Source organism: Onychomys torridus, chromosome 9 (assembly GCF_903995425.1).
Source record: "Onychomys torridus chromosome 9, mOncTor1.1, whole genome shotgun sequence".
NCBI classification, from domain to species: Eukaryota; Metazoa; Chordata; class Mammalia; order Rodentia; family Cricetidae; genus Onychomys; species Onychomys torridus.
In genome coordinates, this window is record NC_050451.1 from 14,769,918 (window position 1) to 14,788,354 (window position 18,437).

General features: G+C 37.5%; 1 protein-coding gene across 1 annotated transcript; it reads right to left on the bottom strand.

The window, feature by feature from the left end:
• Nucleotides 1–17,475: 17,475 nt before the first annotated feature.
• LOC118591184 (mRNA turnover protein 4 homolog) lies at nt 17,476–18,216 on the bottom strand. Its single transcript, XM_036199315.1, has one exon. The coding sequence runs from the start codon at nt 18,214–18,216 to the stop codon at nt 17,476–17,478; it is 741 nt and encodes a 246-aa protein (XP_036055208.1).
• Between the last annotated feature and the right edge of the window lie 221 nt (nt 18,217–18,437).

The following is an 18,437-nucleotide window of genomic DNA, read 5'->3' on the forward strand; positions in this document are numbered from 1 at the left end:
TAAAAATCATCCATTCTCTTGATATTTTTTTAAAAGATTTATTTATTTATTATGTATGACTGCAGGCCAGAAGAGGGCGCCAGATCTCATTACAGATAGTTGTGAGCCACCATGTGGTTGCTGGGAATTGAACTCAGGACCTCTGGAAGAACAGTCAGTGCTCTTAACCTCTGAGCCATCTCTCCAGCCCTGATATTTTTTTAACTACATAATTTTTCTCAACAATATCCTCCAACATGTCTGACATGTAATACCAGAGGTTTTGTAACATTAAGGTCCCTTTAATTCATGAAAATTATAATGATACCATTTTCAAAATTATATCAAGACCCCTTTAATTCACAGCATAGGAAAGATAATGAAATCAAGTAGTCTAATTATTTCATCCTGTTGTATAAGGTTTGCCATTGAGATTGAAACATTTCATCCTACAGGAAAGCTCCTTAAGCACAGAGGTAAACACTTTAAAATAACTTAAGGAAAACCCTTAAACTAAGCAGACTCACCAGGCTCCTCTCTGATAGAGTAAGCAAGGAAAGCCCCAAGATCTTTGAAGGAGCAAAGCTGAACTGAGAAAAGATTATTAGACAAGCCAAGGGACAATAAAAACAAACAAATAAAAACACTCCTTTGAGACCAAATCAGCTACCCACTCTTGTCAGTAACCTCTCACTTAACCATATTACTGTAAGTAACCCCTTCAAAACTCATGGGTCACCAAGTTAGACTTTGGTGGTATTCTTACATTGGGCTGTTGTAGGCTCTCTATCTGGAGTAAATAAATATGTGCATAGCATCTCCCCAGAAAAAGCTTTTCACCTAACATGGCCTGTAGATGTAACTGTCTTGTTAAATAAGAAACACAGAGCCAGTTGCAGAGTTAAAAACCACAAGGTCAGAGCAAGAGCGGAAAACCTTACCCATCACTGCTTCTGCTGTCCTTCCTCTCCGCCAGCGACCTACCTCTGTGTGTCCTGTCTATTTATAGACTTTCTGTTCTGTTTTCTCATTGGTTGTAAACCCAGCCACATGATGTCCTCATCACTGCCTGTTTGTACAGACCTCCAGGTCTTCTATGGTTGGTATTGAGATTAAAGGCGTGTGTCTGCCATGCTGGCTGTGTCCTTGAACACACAGAGATCCACCTAGCTCTGCCTCCCAAGTGCTAGAATTAAAGGCGTGCACCACTACCGCCCAGCTTCTGTTCTGGCTTGCTCTAACCTCAAGGCAACTTTATTAACATACAAATACAATCACATTTCAATACAAATAAAATATCACTATAATAGCCCTCAACAATGGGCTCTGCTGCCATGGAGGCCAGCTGGGTTAGCAGTGTTTATGAACCAGCAGGAAACCTTACTGGAGGGAGAGCCAGCTGTGATGGCTGTTTTAGATTGTCACCTTGATTACATATGGAATGAACTAAAACCCAAGGGGCATGCCTGTGAGATATTTTTTTCTTAATTAAATCATTTGAAGTGGGAAGACCCACTTTTAATCTGACTCCTTTGAAATGGGATGATCTTCCTATAATCCAGATATTTTAAATTGGGAAGATGTACCTTTAATCCACACTACACCTTCTGCCAGCAGCCTATATAAAAAAAGCATGGAAGATGGACACTTGCTCCCTGCCTGCTTGTTCTTGCTCTGGCTGAACAAATCTTTTTATTGTCATTAGAGCCTATTTCTTTGGGATTCTGGTATATACTGAAGACCAGTTGAGACATGCAGACTTGTGGACTGTAAAACTACTGGATTCTTGAACTCATTGATAGATAGCTATTGTGAGACTAGTTAAACCACAGTCTGTAAACTATTCTAATAAATCTCCATATTTATTAGATAGAATTTATTAGATAGATTTGATAAATAACTGATAGAATATATATATTCTGTTACTCCAGAGAACCTTGACTAATGTACAGGTTAAGGATGTCTGCCTTTAAAAATGAAAAATGACTTTTAAAATAGAATAAAGAAGCTATGATATAAATGTTAGTGGAAATACATCTTCACTTTCTTGTCTCCAGATGTCAAACTGGTAATGTATTCCCTTCAAAGTTTTATTATAATTACTAAATGCATCAATCACTCCTGGCAGCAGGTGTGCAGGTTCACTGAATTTGTATTTACTTCTGATAAATACATGTTGTGAATAATTGCTCAATACTTAAGGACTATGAAAAATTTGAAAACCTGTCCAGTTTTCTTTTAAAAAAAATTAGACTGTGGATTAAGGGATGAGTATTCTTTGAACCTTATTGATAGATAGGACGGTGCTTAAATTTTATAAGTGCTGTGGAAGAATCATTTCAAAAGCAGATATATCACATAATGTATGTCCAAATGCTGGGTGGATGTTAGGTGCGTGCTCTGTTTAAAAAATAAAAACCTCTTTCTCCTGATATCCCCAATGACTTTTATGTGTATGTCAATGCCATGATTTTTCTTCCTGAGATCATTACCTGTCCTGTTACAGTTTCTCCTGTACAAAAAAGAAAATATATTTCTGGAGATATGGGAACAATATATCAGAGTGCACTATTCGGTATGATAATGGAAAATCAGGCATATTTATTTTGCTATCTGCCCTAGTTCACTCAGGATGCACTTGTCATAGGAATGCATCCTTGTGTCAGGACAAGCAAATCCTCTATGAGTAGCTGCAGCATTCTTTCTGTTGCTGCACCAAGCTGGGTAGTTAAGGGGCTGATACGCTTTATGTGAATGGTTTCCTAGTGTCTGCACTTTTTGATTTATGAAATGGTTAAATTAATTATTTCTTTCACTGAAACCACATCCATTGTATTTCCTCACACACTTTGTGTCTTCATCCCTTTCTCATATACTTCAGTAGGACTGTCTCACAGGAATAGCACTCTTACATGCAAATCTATTAGCAGCATTAAGCAGTCTGTCTCTTAGCTGTTACCCGGTTTGACCAGTGATCTTTGCATAGTTCTGTCCTAAATACCCAAGATCACAATTTAGAGGAGGGAACTTTTATTTTGCTTCATTTCAGAGATTCAGCCTACAGTTGTTTGGGCTTGTTAGGCAGAACTTCAAGTCAGTGAGAGATTGTGCCAGGGAGGCTTTTTACTCCCTAGGAGATGGGAAGCAGAGAGTGAGGAAGGGATTAAAGACCAGGAAAGACCTTTACAAATGTTTCCAAAATCTCTAAAGTTAGTGCTGTCAACAAGTGGTCAAGCACTCACCACACAAGCTTGTCATACACAATCCATAACACACATGCACTTCACATCTCAGCTTGTGTGTGGAACTCTTCTCCCTCATCCCTTTGTGTGTAAGCGCATGTACAACATAAATGTTGAATGTTCCCCTCCATTCTTTCTGCCTGCACTCACTGGTTGTCCAGGCTGGCTGGCAAAGATGATCCAGAGATCTGCTTGTCTCTTTCCCTCTTTATCCTATGGTAACAGATGCATGAAATGATGCCTGGCTCTCTTTTTTTATGTTGACTATGGATTCCAATTTGGATCTTTGTGCTTGTATGGCTGGCACTTTGCCAGTTAAGATATGTCCCCAATGCCTTATTTAGAGAATTCTTGAGTTGACCTCTGGAATACTTCCTGACCAGTCTTCCATTTGTTACCAGAAAGCTGATAGCTGAGTGTGCTTTCTCAGCTCATGCATCATCTCAGTGATGGAGTCATGTCCCTGAAGGAGAAGCCATTGGGGGAAAAAATCATGTAAATTCACATTCCTGCAATTCTTACCAGAAAGTCTAAGCCAATGTGGAATGGGTTGAGTCATAAATCAATTATATATGGTAATTTCATAATCCAATTCTCTGATTCTTTGACTTTTTACTTCCAAATTACTCTAGTTCACATTTCTTATTTTCTGTTCTCTTCATATAAAATGTATTTCATCTTTCTATTATTACACAAATAAGATTATTTACCTTGGATGGCTACCAGGTACACAATACTCTTTAAGAATCCTTATTTATGGCTGGAGAGATGGTTCAGCAGTTGAGAAAGAATGCCTACCAATCTTGCAAAGAATCCAGGTTCAGGTTGCTACCACCCACATCAAGCAGTTCACAAATGCCTGTAAACCAGTACTAGAGGATATGACAGCATCTACTGGCCTTCTCAAGTAGCTGTAGATGCGATGTGCACACACATAACTCTAGGGCACACACACATGCACACGTACACAAGAAAGAATTCAGATTTAGAGTTTGAAAATCTGAAATTTGAATATGAAATACAGCTTATAGTGATCATTTGAATTTTCTTGATCCCATCTATAACATGAAAATAAGTAGTGAGAATTAATGGAAAAAAATAATATACAAGGTACTTATAATAAGGAAAAATTGGTTTTGACTCCTGTTCACTTCATTGTTTTCTGTTAGATAACAAGAAAGAATTTTTATTCCAACATCTAAACCATCTTAGAACTTTTTCACTCTCCATCACAAAGTGGGAAAGAAATTCAGAACAAAACTGAAGGGAAGAAACAGAACCATGCTGGGGGTGTCTTTCTGTATGCTGTGAATATGTTGCACTGATTTAATGATAAATAAAACACTGATTGGCTGGTAGCCAGGCAGGAAGTATAGTATAGGCAGGATAAGCAGAGAGGAGAATTCTGGGAAGTGGAAGGAGTCAGGAGATGCTGTTAGCCACCACCATGAGAAGCAAGATGTAAAATACCAGTAAGCCACAAGCCACGTGGCAACTTATAGATTAATAAAAATGGGTTAATTTAAGATATAAGAACTAGATAGCAAGAAGCCTGCACCATTAGGCCAAACAGTTTAAATGATATAAGTGTCTGTGTGTTTATTTGGGTCTGAGTGGCTGTGGACCCAGGAAGAAGTGGAGATAACTCCAGCCACAGAACCAGACAGACTACCTTGAAAAAATAGTTACCTGTGGCTGTCTGGTAAAAGAAATGCCTGTGTTTTCTTGCTTTACAAAACTGTCCTAACCTCTGCACTCTTTACCTACTTTTGTAAACATGCCTGACCACAAGAAAGGAATTTCTCATTTTTTATTTTATTCATATAGACTTTCTAAGGAGCCTGATAATAACATATCCACCTATAATATAACAGTTAAAAATACACTTTTTTGGGGGGAGTGGGTGGGTTCGAGACAGGATTTCTCTGTGTAGGTGCCTGTGCTGGATCTTGTTCTATAGATCAGGCTGGACTTGAACTCACAGAGATCCACATGGCTCTGCCTCCTGAGTGCTGAGATTAAAGGCATGCACCACTGCCACCTGGCTCCACTTGGTTTTTAATGTCCTCAAGCCTCAGTCTCTTTTCTCTATACAAGTAAGAATATGAAGTACTAACCCAGGGAGTGTTTCAACTTGAGGCAATGTGGACTGATTTATTTTCAGAGGACACATGAATCTTTATTTTCTCACATAGGAATGGAGAAAGTAGTATTTGGGGAAAAGAAGTGGGTGGGGATTTAAGGAACATACATAAAATGGGTAATGTCATTAGAGATACTTTTTCTGAAACTACTACAGCTTTTGAATGAATGAAACAATCTGTTTAAACTTAGAATAATAAAGTAAAAAGGATACTCCATAATGTTCTCAACTTCTTACTAAAACAAAGCTTAAATGCGGAATCAGGAAATTTGAATTTTAAATTTTATTTACTGCTTGTGGCTTTGTGACATAAGTCTCTTAAATGCTTTGAATCAGTCCAAAGGAAATACGACCACTAGTTGTCAATAAAATATTAACATTTATAAAACACTAACTCATCAAAATTTTATAAATATTGAAGCAGTTAGTTAATTAAAATTATTATTTAACATTAATAGAATAAGTTGTTGATAATATACACTATGAATCTTAACTTCCATTTATTTTTTCTTGTGATAAAAAGAATAATATTCCTATGATCAATACATTATTTTTAAATTAATCTACCCTCCTACAACTGGCTGATGGCTAATATCAACATTGCACAATGTTCCTAGAATTCATTAGCTATAATTTCTATAGCGTATGGCTTCAGTCAGACTTGTGTCAAGAAGCCAGGTCCTTTTTAAATTAAGTATGAAGGATAAATAGAGAGATAGGGACTTACTGTCCTTCTCTGGAGGGTCAGGCACTGATATACCACGCTGTGCTGGTTTATTTCTTGTCAATTTGATGCAAACTAGGGCTAATGTTGAAGAGGGATCCACAACTGGGAAAATACCTCAATCAGACTGGCCTGTTTGTAAGTTCTGATTAATAGCTAATGCGAGAGGACCCAGTCAACTGTGAGCAATAACATCACTGTTTTGGTGGTTCTGGGTTGTATTAAAAAAAACAAAAACAAACAAACAAACAAACAAAAAAACAAAATAATAAAACAAAAACAAGCTGATCAAGCCATGAAGAGTACAGGTTTGAGTCAAGCTTCATGAATATGACTTATTTTTACATTTATGAAAATGTCATGTGAAAGGGTCTAATTTCATATAATTATGAAGTAGACAGGCCAGAGTTAAATCACTTTTATTACAAATGAAAATGAATGTAACCAGTAAAGTAATAATTGTTATTATCTAAAATAAGCATGACTTAGTGTCAATGTACTTCTCAAATGTGGATATAATTTCAAGCCCTATTTAACAGATCCAGACATTTAGAAAAACATGTTGAAATAAGATGAGAGCCTAAAATAAATGTACAACCTTAAATTCCTGAAATAAATTAGGATGATCCAAATAAAGATAATATCTAATAATATAGTAGATAAAATTATACCTCAAAGGGGGCTTTTAGCAGCAAAAAGTAAGTTTAATTGTTATTTATATTTGTCTCTAGATTTACCAATAACACAATATTTCCAATAACCAATAATATGCAAAACTTATAAATATCGTATTTTCAGATGAAGTACCTGAGATTATATATGTATATATTTATATGTTCATGAGGAAAACCTTTATAAAAATCTGTCTTACATTAGTAAACAAAAATGGCAATCTGAATGAAGAGAATGAAATGCATTATGAATACCCACAAATGTCCAAGAAGCTTGGATATGATTAAGAAACAAGACCTAATAATCAATGAGGTAGGAGGAAATGAAATAAAAACCTAAATACATACATTCTATTCAATGAAATTATAGCAGAAATTTCCCCAAAGCTAGAGACAGAATTGGGCACCCTACCCAAGTAGGATTAAGATCTTAAATAGATATAACCAAAGAAGTACCTGTAAATAGTATATTAAAGTCATTATGCAAAAATACAAAGCAATGAAATAATAAAAGCTATAGTGGACAGCACCAGTTCACATAGACACAAACACAGAAGAATAGAATCAGGTCTCTCATCTATATCTCTAAAAGCCAGAAAAGGATGGTACAATGTATTTAAATCCATAAAAGTAAAGACTTGCCTCATAGATTGCTATATTCAGCAATTAATGAAAACTAATTAAAAATAAGGCCATTTTATAACAAACACAAATTGAGACACTTTATGATCTCTAAGCTAAGCCTGCTCTGTAGACTATAGTGAAAGGAATACTATACACATAAGAGGAAGAAAATAGCAATCATGAAAACAGGTGAAAGAAAAGTACATGAGAAGAATAGATGAACAAAGAAGAGGCAGGAGGAAACCCAATATATCTAACACAGTAAACCAGCACACCACTGACATGAATAAGGGAGAAAAATAAGAAACAATAAAAGCAACCAACAAAATTACAAGATTTACAAAGCTTTATTCCTAATAACTTTAGTGAAAAATGGGATCAATTCACCAACAAAATGACATTGCCCCTCTGCCTGAATTTAGAAGAAAATAGTGAGAAACACACTTACACACTTCACTGACAAAGATACTTACAGTTTGGAATCAAAGGATGAAGCAAAGCAAACAAATGCCAGTACAAGCCAGTATAGGTATTATTATTATTTGATATCTAGAAGTTAATAAAATTATATAGAGATTTTAAAAAAGGTCACTACATACTGTGAAAGAGGATACTTCATCAAGGAGATATAATGACTGTAAATATGTATTCATCAAATGTCATGTGTCTTAATTTCATAAAACAAACAGCAATAGACACTAAATGTCATACAACTCCCCCAAACAAACATGGTGCTTGTTTTCAGTATTACACTCACATCATTAAAAGGTCACATAAACTAAAAGTCAACAAAAAGCCTTCAGAAGCTAGTCCATCAGTCAAATGGACTTGGCAGACATCTATAGAATGGTATATGCAACAAATCTAGAATGAACTTTCTTTTCAGCAACTTATGCTTTCACCTCTAATGAAGATTGTATTCTAGGTTCTGAATCAAGTCTTAACCTAAACAACTGAATAAAAAAATTACTTATGTCTAATATGATTGGGTTACAAGTAGAAATTATTAGCAGTAAAACCATGGAAACAATACAAACACTGGGAGAGGAAACAACGTGTTCTGGAATGACTAAAAATTGTTGGCATCATTTGAGGAAGGAGAAATGTTTACAGAATCAAGAGTGAAATGTAAGCACAACTTGCCAGAACCCCCAGGATATAGCTAAGGCCTTTCTGAGAGGACACGTCATAGCTATGAGTGCTCACATGAAAAATCACAGAAGTAATCTACAAAAATTCATAATGTACTTCTGTATCTTAGAAAAACAAGAGCACTCTAACTCCCCAAAGACTATATGGCAAGAATTAATAACGATCAGAAAAATAGTGAATGAGCCGGGCAGGCGGTGGTGGCCTATGCCTTTAATCTCAGCACTTGGGAGGCAGAACCAGATGATTCTCTGTGAGTTTGAGGCCAGCATGGGCTACAGAGTGAGTTCCAGGAAGGGCACAAAGCTACACAGAGAAACCGTGTCTCGAAAAACAAAAACAAAAACAAAACAAAACAAAAAAAAGAAGAGAAAAACAGTGAATGAAATGGAGACTAAAAGAGCCATTCATAAAATCAAACAGTTGATTCTTTGAAAAACACTCAAGATTGGTAAGCTTGTAGACAAACTTCCCAGAAGAAAGAGGAAGAAGACCCAATTTAATCAAATTATAAAAGAAATTAGGGTCATTTATAGCAGATCACAATGTAATCCGTATGATTATTAGGAAATACTTTTACTTATATTCTTAAATACTGGATGTTGTGGAGGGAATATATTATTTGTTAGAAATGCATCTTTTCCCAAAATTGAATGAAGATGTACCAGGGTCCTGCCACAACCAGGGTTTGGTCCTGAGATGGTGAAGGGGCATCAACGCACAAACAATCTGATGACTAGATGATAGCTTTAACTGACTTTATTTAAAATTCAAAGAACAAACACGTTTTTTCCCAACTTTTAAATCAAAACAACTTTTAAACTAAACAACACTCAGCATTTTGTGAGCTTGGCTTAATATTGAACCAGGCACAATCTGTCTTTATAAAACTAAAAGGTGATAGTCATAGGCACACATTCTCAAGAACAACAATATCATTCAAAACTTAACAAAGCATATTTACAGAAACGGGGCAATTTGCTATAAGTTGATTTCGTACAGTTATGTTGTATTTCACCAACTATTCCCTTGTTCTACCAGTGGGTCCTGCACACCTAAGTCTATATATAAAGGGTGAACTTTGATAAGGCACTCTTTTTTTTATCATGTCACACCATTCTTAATGTATTTTTTTTTCCCCAGAATTGGGATATGTAGTTAATGTCTCCTGAGTTGCTTCCTTTTATGTGTCCATCAACTTTTATTTCCTTCCATTCTGTCAGCACTGAATTAGAAAAGTTCACAGGGTCTGGAGTAACAGCTGATATTTTCAGATAAGAAATCTGGGAGAAGCATCAGTTCTTTAAGATTTTGTTGTTGTTTTGTTTTGTTTTTTTGAGGCAGGATTTCTCTGTGTAGTTTTGGTGCCTGTCCTGGATCGAGTTCTGTAGACCAGGCTGGCCTTGAACTCACAGAGATCCACCTGGCTCTGCCTCCTAAGGGCTGGGATTAAAGGTGTGTGCCACCGCCACCCTGGCCAGGTCTTAAAGAATTTTAAGGGAAAATATTTGAGAAAAAACACCAACTGTATTTCTGGGAATGATTACACCCATTCCATGTGTGACGGCCATAGTGAAACTAAAAACTGTGGAAAGAATCACCAACATTATGAGAAAGAAGACAGCATGCAGGCTGCTAGGTCCCAGCAGCATTCTGCACTGTCAAGCAATCTTTGCTAAGTGAGAGACTCTCTGCAGCTCAAGGAGATCCATTGGACAAGCATTCATATGCTGATCTGAAACTAGGCCATAAGGCTACCAACAAAGATTATGTAAATAATTTGAATGGACCCTTAAAATGTGATAAGACTGAGAAGGTGATTGAATCTTACTACAAAGCAAAGGTTAAGATGTACCAGTTAACTACAGAATTCTACCTAGTCTTCAGAGAAGTACTAATCCTAATGCTCCTCAGGCTGTTCCATGAAACAAAATGGGAGGAACATCCCTTTCATTCTATAAGAGCTAGTGTTACCCAGGTACCCAAACCAGATAAGGATACAACAAAAATGATTAATGCCTGCAGATAGCCATGGCCTCGGGTTGGTCAAACTGTCTTGAGAGGCATGTGTCATAGATATGGCTCCTGGCATGCTGTGTTTTCTAGTTCCTGAAAAACTGAGTCATTCATCCTCTTAGGCAGTGAAACTTTTAGGCCATTTTGCATTTCTCTGTAAGTTCTCTTAGAAGTCAAGGAAGCATAGGTGCTTGACAGGACAATTTGTTTTAGATACTAATCTTGTGTGTCCTGTATAGTTTGCAAACATCATTATATCCTGGCAACTACCTAGTACCAATCCTGTCAATCACAATTACATTCTGTTTTGGATAAAGGTATAAAAAATCTGGTTGTTTGCAATAAACTTGTCACAGCCTTACTCTTGCTATGGCCCCTCCAACCTGAGCCTAGTTTAATTTCTCAACCTTTCATATCAGGTAATGATAGTTCAGTAAGTAAGGGTGGTTCCAATACCCACATCCTGAAGATCACACATTGAAAAGTTCTTCATAAAATGCCTATTCAAACAATTTCATATATACATTTACAAGATCATTCCCAATGGCTAATATTAATTAATTGGAAAGATGAAAAGGATAGTTCAATGTAAACAAATTAATTAGTGCAACAAGACACATAAACAGACTCAATGAAATAAGTCACATGATCATTTCAACTGATTCAGGAGAGGTCTTCAGCAAAGTTCAGCATCTGTCCTTCATGATAAGAGTCATGAACAAAATGAGGAAGAGAACAAATAAACATTAGCATTGCAAGAATGTGACAAACAAAAGTCAACTATACTTATCAGGAACAAAACAGACCATTTCCTCTGAAATCATGCATGCTTCAAAGATGAACACTGTTTCTACTCAATGTAGCCAATGTCTTAGCTACAGTAATAAAAAATGAAGGAGAGATAATTAATAGGTTATGAACAGGGAAAAGATAAAATTATTTTTACTTGTAGATGACATGACCCTATAATTAAAGACACTAATACCTCTACCAGAAGATTGGAGTCTGAGAAACATTTTCAGCAAAGAATTGGGTTACAAAAGCAACACACACACATGATAGTAACCTTTCTATATGGAAGAAATGAACTGATCAAGAAAGAAACTGTGAAGAGATATTCAAAATACATTTACAAACATAAAATATGTAGTTTCTTATATCTAGTTTCTTTTTTAACATAATTTTTTAAATGATTATTTGGGAATTACACATCCCAGTCCCACTTATTTCCCAATCCCTCCATATCTGCCCTTCATTCATGTTCCCCCCAAAGGAAAACTAAAAAAGAAATAAGAAAAAAAGATAAAATTAATGTTTAAAATCTAAATAAAAAAATTAACAAACAAAAAAATGAATAAAAACAAACAAAAGAAACAAACCCCCAAACCTGCCTCTACATCATCTTTTCATTCATTTTAGTGGCATTGAGAGCTGCTGTGTATTATGCAGTATACTCTTTTGTCCAGCTTTACTTGCAAGTGTTCATTATCTAATGTGTTGTTGGTCAGGTTTAAGACTTAAGCTTCTGATACACTATCATTACTGGACACTCACTGAAACTCCTCTAGGTTATGCTGCTATTGTCCAGAGTAATGGAAATCATGTGGCTATGTTTCCATAGGACAAGTCCCATCACATGTTCCAGTAGGTCATAGGTGTGGTAGATGCTGGGGAGTGCCAACATCTGTCTAGCTAGTTGGTGTGTTGATCTGACTGGGTTGCTAAGACCACCCACCTCACCTGAGAAGCAGAACCAGCTGTCCCATACTCTTGGTGAGAGATAGGGCTAGCTTTTCCAAGTGTGAGGGGAGGTGAGAGGTACAGCTTTCCTATTAGGGGAGGGGCCAGGGTCATTGGGATGCATTATTACAGGCCTGGGTAGGGGCAGTGGGATCTCCAGTGAGGGGTATGGCTTTCCTTAGGCAAGTCATTTTCAGGATCAGCTCACTATGGCCCTTGTACTTGAACACATGACTCAACATAGGGTTTGCATGGACCCCTATGGTAACTGTTAGGGTCCATGAAGTCCCATAAAAGACCATTAGTCATATATGCAATCACCAAGAGCATTTAAGAAAAAAGTTCCATCATTTGGGGTCAACCATCTGACACAGTGGCAAATTGCAACCCCCAAGTAAGACTCACAGGCTCCTTTTAAGTAGGATTAGGGGAATTCCAGCTGTGGTTAAGTATACTTTGAAATGATTGAGTGTAGACCCAATCTGGTACAGGAATCATTTTATGATTGGCTTATGACATCTGGTCAGTAACTATGGTTGCAGTGTCAGAAGTTTATTTGCTGTGTCAGGGGTCTGTTTGACTGAAAATATCAAGAACAGTTCCTGCTTGTGGCCAGGTAGCACCCTGATTGGCTGCCAGACTGGATGTACTTCCTGAGGGTTTGATTGAAGCCAGACATGAGTCAATGTAAGATGGTGGGGTAACATGAGACAGAGGCCTTAGCAAACTGGCACCTGGAGGAAAAAAAAAAAAAAAAACTGATCCTGTTAAGGTCAGTCCTCTTATAAGGGGGATGACCACTTCAGTAACATGAGCAATGGATGTAAACATAGAACCCAGCTGGAGCAGGATCATGGACTCAGACATGGCCAGCAGATATCAGCACAGTCTCTCAGGCAGGCATAGTCCCTGGACTCCAACATTGCTCCAGGTGGTAGACCAGATTCTTGGCATCCATGTGGTCTTTGATGGCAACACAGGCCATGAATATCAACACAGACCCCTGTAGGACCACTGATCTAGACATTGTCCTTCGTAGCAGCTTGGGGTCAGATGTTACCATGACCCCAGGTAGCACCTCAGACCACTCAGATCAGAATGGTCCTTGCAGTGGCATGGTCCTTGGGCATCTTCATGGCTTTTTGGTGGTAATAGGAGCCATGGACATCAACATAGACTTGGGATGCACCAGGGCCATGGGCCTTGGCTGCCACCCAGACAGACATAATCATGGCCCTGAGTGGCAAGCTGGCCTCCAACATCAGCCCATTCCTCACTGTTTCTACTTCTTCAGATCTGCCACTCTCAACAGGGCATGAAGCATTCTGCCCACCGCTCTCTCTCCCTGATACCCCATCATATATTTTCTAATTATACCGGTTGCCAAGAGTGCCAGGTTGGCCCATGATTTCTTCTCCCCATCTAAGGAAAATTGCTCAGGGCAATATCTAACTTCTTATTCCTTATCCTTGATTAGGAATAAACCTAATCAAGAAGGTGAGCAGCAATCCTAAAATAATGAAAAAAAAATTATAGAAGACAGGAGGTATACATGCTTCACATATTAATATTCAGAATTAATATTGGAAAATGACAATGTTGTTTATAGTTATATACATACTCAATGTAAATCCTCATCAAATTCTAATTATACATTTTACAGAACTAGAAATCCTAAGTTTCATGTGGAAACACAAATGCTAAGCAGAAAAAGATGTGTTAAGGGCAATATAAAACATTTTCTCAAATTCTGTAAGAACCACAGTTTTCATTACTGTTACATCATAAAAACAGACACAATTAGGAGGGTTTGCATAGAGGACTCAGAAATAAACCCACCCAGCTGCAGGCACTTAAATTTCATCAAAGGTGTTGAAATGTGACAAAAAGAGAGAGAAACTCAGTCTCTTCATAAGTGTTACTATAGAAACTAGATTTGAACATGTAAAAAATGAAACTAGATCTATATTGTTTACCTGGGCAAAGGCCAAATCAAAATCGATCAAAGACCTGAAGGTATGACCTGAATTTCTAAGTCTAGTAGAGGAGAACTTAGATAATATTCTCAAATAAGTGGGCACAGGTTAAGTGTTACTGGAAATGGTCCAGCAGTGCCGTAAATACACTAAGTGATTGACTAATGCAGCTGCATAGAGTGAAAATCAAAGGGAACAACTGGCAAAAGTGAGGACACAATGTACGGAGTGGGAGAAAATTTCTGTTAATATACATTTAATAGCCCTCCAAACCCAAAGGCTAAACACCCAAACCCCCAAATCAGCTAATCAGTAATGCACTAATGAATCGAACTGGCAGTTTTCAAAAGAAGAAATATAGTCAATATAAATATGAAAAAGTGTTCAAGATCCTTAGCTATCAGGAAAATGAATGTTAAAATCATATTAAAATCCCATTTCCCTCTAGCAATAATGACTATTAAACTAGAAAGGAGACCTCCACAAATTTTGTTAAGGATGTGGAGAAAGAAGAACACTTACACAGCTGCTTCTTGGACTAGAAACCCATTGAGCCGCTAGGGAAGTCAGTGTGGAGTTATTGCAAAAAGCTAAAAATAGAACCATCGCATGATCCAGGTACACCACTCCTGGGAATATGCCTGAAGGACTCTATTCACACCAGAGATGCTTTTTCACTTGTATTTATTCCTTTAGTAGTTAGAATATATGGAAACTTCCTAGATGCAGAGTAATGCAGTCTGCATACACAATGGAATTTTAATCAGCTTTAAAGAAGAATGCAACTTTGGTATTTCTAGGAAAATAGATTGAAATGAAGATTATTGTGTTAAGTGTGCTAAGTTAGACTCAAAATGAAACATAAAACAAATATGCTGTGTATTTTTTCTCATATGTGTATGTAGAGTAAAGATTTTAGTTTTTCCTCCTCTCCTGCCATCCCTTCCCTTCCTCCTCTCTCTGGGGTGTGTTTGTACATGCATACTTGTAAAACTGAAAAGGAAAAGAGGGACCATGAAAGAGGAGAGAGAGTTCTAAAGAAAGATGGTAGGAAGGAAGAGAAATACAATGTATGTTATAAAAGAAGAATGAGAGAGTGGGGAGGAAGGATAAGCAAGAGACAGAGAGGGAGATGAGGAGGGTGCAGGGTAAAGCAAGGGAGAAAAAGTTGATGGTTTCTATGTAGAAAAATGTAGACAATAACCCAGACTCAATCCCCAAGGTAACATGGATAAGTACATATACAGATAAACAGAACACCTGCTACTTATAGAACCAAAATTCTTGCATTTGTAACTGAGCATGTGATATAAAATTTCCAGTGAACATATTATCTTATGTTTTGTGAATTGATATAAACTTATTTGGAACAAGGCTATAATTTTATTTTGTGTGCTGAGAAGAAAATTCAATTCACTTGGCAGCATCCATTTTTTTTCTCTAACTATATCTGTATTTGTATGTTTGTCTTGATTTTGTTTCCACAATAGAAAAACTGAAAGACTTGGATGTTAGGTTAAAAAAAAAAAAAAAAAACCCAAACAGATTTTACTAACATCGTGACTCAAAGATATCCTTCAGGGGTCAAGTCTTCATTCAATGCTGAAATGTGAGGACCTTGTTACAGTGAATCTAGATTTAGACAAGGAAGGTCTTGAGTAGGAAAAAGAAGGTTCATTGACTTGTAGGATAAATTTAGCCACAGTTCTGGAACAGTGTGCCAGAAGTTGGGTGACAGCTGGGCCTCAGAAAACATTCAGCTGCTCAGTTTTCCCATTGGAGCTGTCATGTGCTAAGGTTATAGAACTACAGCTACTCTTCATCTTGGTGATGGAGATAGTAACACCTCAAGAGATGTTGGCTCCTGGGAAGGTTATATAGAGGAGAAGCCACTAGTACTTATGTGATGAGCCTCAGGAACTCCATCTCAATGGAAAATGAGGAAAAGATCTTTTCATATGTATTAACTTCCTTTTTCACCTTATTCCATAAGTCCACATGCCACATCCAAATTAGTTAGGTTTGTTTGTTTACTCTTTTAGTTTTGGCTCTATCACAAAGACTTAGACAATCATTTGAGACAATCATTTTCTAAGCACAGAACAATCGAGAAATGTGATATTTTTTTCTTACAAAATTTCAAAATGACCTATAATACTTGGCATGCACATGCTTTCTGGCACAAGCTAAATTCAAAGAGATTCTTGAAAAAAAAAAAACCACACAGTTCATCCTGATGGGAATAAAGGACAATGTATTCTGCAGAATACCCCAAAGGCAGACAGAACAGGGAAAATGAGAAAGCTGCTGATGTTTTTGGCACACATGGTTATCTGAGAAAAGATAACATGAAAGCAGTGGGTCTAGGGTGATAAGGCTGTATTCCTTTCACTGAACAGGCCTATTGTAAAGGCAAGGTAAAGAATGCTAATAAAACAGCAAAACCAGAGCCAAACTGTGTAGATTACAAGAATCTTTTCTTGGATTCTAATTAATGTTATCACAGGAGAGGGCTAAAATGAGAATATTACCCATCAGTAAATTAAAAGGATATGCTGAAACATACCACCAGGGAGACATTGCCTATTCTAACATGACATAAAAGATATTGCTATTGGCAAATGGATCATGGTAAGGATTTTTTTTTCCATTGTGTATAAACTCTAGTAGATAGGACTTAAAATGTGTCATGAACCTTTAATTGAGGAAAAATAATTTTCATAGCATTAAAAGGTGATGGGAAATCCATCTGCCTATTTTTACTGTATCTAACAAATGTGGGGTGGTGGTTATTGAAAAAGAACATGTAGCACTAAAGAACATTGTCACAACCAACCTGTCTCAATGGCATCTGTCTAGAAATGGTAAGAATTCAAGGGTTGATTCTGTTCTCTGAGGTGTCACCTTTAACAGTGGTCCATTTTTTTTCTTTACATGTTGACTTACTGATGCCATATTTGGAAGCTAAGAAAAAAGGACATCAATTAGTTCCTAAACAAAAACTAACTTTAATTATTTTTTCCCTCTAGGAAAAGTCTCTTGCTTTCCACAGGGAAAACCCGGTGGACAAAATTTTATTCTTTGTAGAAACAAAGTCCTGCCCCAGCACCCTCCCTTGCCTTTATCCACAGCAAAATCGACAGCTGCTCCCTCCAGAGTGGGGACAGCAGTCCCGGTGGTCCAATGGAGATGAAGAACTTGCTAGAAAGCCTTAGTCCCACATCCTGCAATCCCAGCTGTCATCCTCTTCCTCTGACTCTCCCTCAGACTCAGGTGCGCTCTCAGGCAGGTCATCGACCATCTGCTGGAATCTTCCCGAATGGGCATCCCACATATATTTGATGGTCACTTTGAATTCAGCCATCTCATACCCAGAAAGTTTCAAGACACGGGCCTGCTCTGGGGTCAGCACATCGCCCTCCTTGCATACTTCATAGTCAGACAGCAGGGTCACCACACTTTTCTTGAGTGCAGTGGGCAGGCCCAGCTGCCTCAGCTGTGGCTCCATGGAATGAAGGAACTGCTTCAGGGGCCCTACATGCAAGCTCACGGTTAAAGTTGCTTTGTTCCCAGCTCGAGCAAAATCCATTTCTGTATACTTTGTGAACCACTCGTTCATGTCCTCCTTTGTGCGGTTGGTAAAAAGGAGGCCAACTTCACCTCTCAACTTCTTGATGATCTGATGCAGTTTATCTTTGTATTCATCAGATGGGCTTCGACCCAAGGCCACCATCATCACCTTGTTTTTGCCAAAGAACATCCAGCTGTGCTTCCAGACATTCCGGATATCCTTCAGCTTGCTGTTCCTCATGTTGGCCACAGAGAAGATGAAGAGGTACTTGTAGGTGTCCACACATTTCCGCAGCTCTTCTGTCAGGTTCTGCTTCAGTTCCAAGCCTTTTTTAGCAGTCTTTGTTAAGGAAACTTTCTTGTCTCGCTCAGATTTGGGCATCTCACTGAAGACATGTGCGACATGTGCGGTGGAAGACCAGGCGGCCCTTCAGGCCTAACTTTAAATTTTATCTTCAGTTTTTACCAGATTTTCTTCAGTAGCTGAATGAGAAGAAGAATGACTTCTTATGATGCAGAAAAGAATGAAAATATCATGAAAAAGGCCTGAGCAAGACAAAACTATAATGAGATAATGACATGCAGTTCCCAGACTATGGCTAA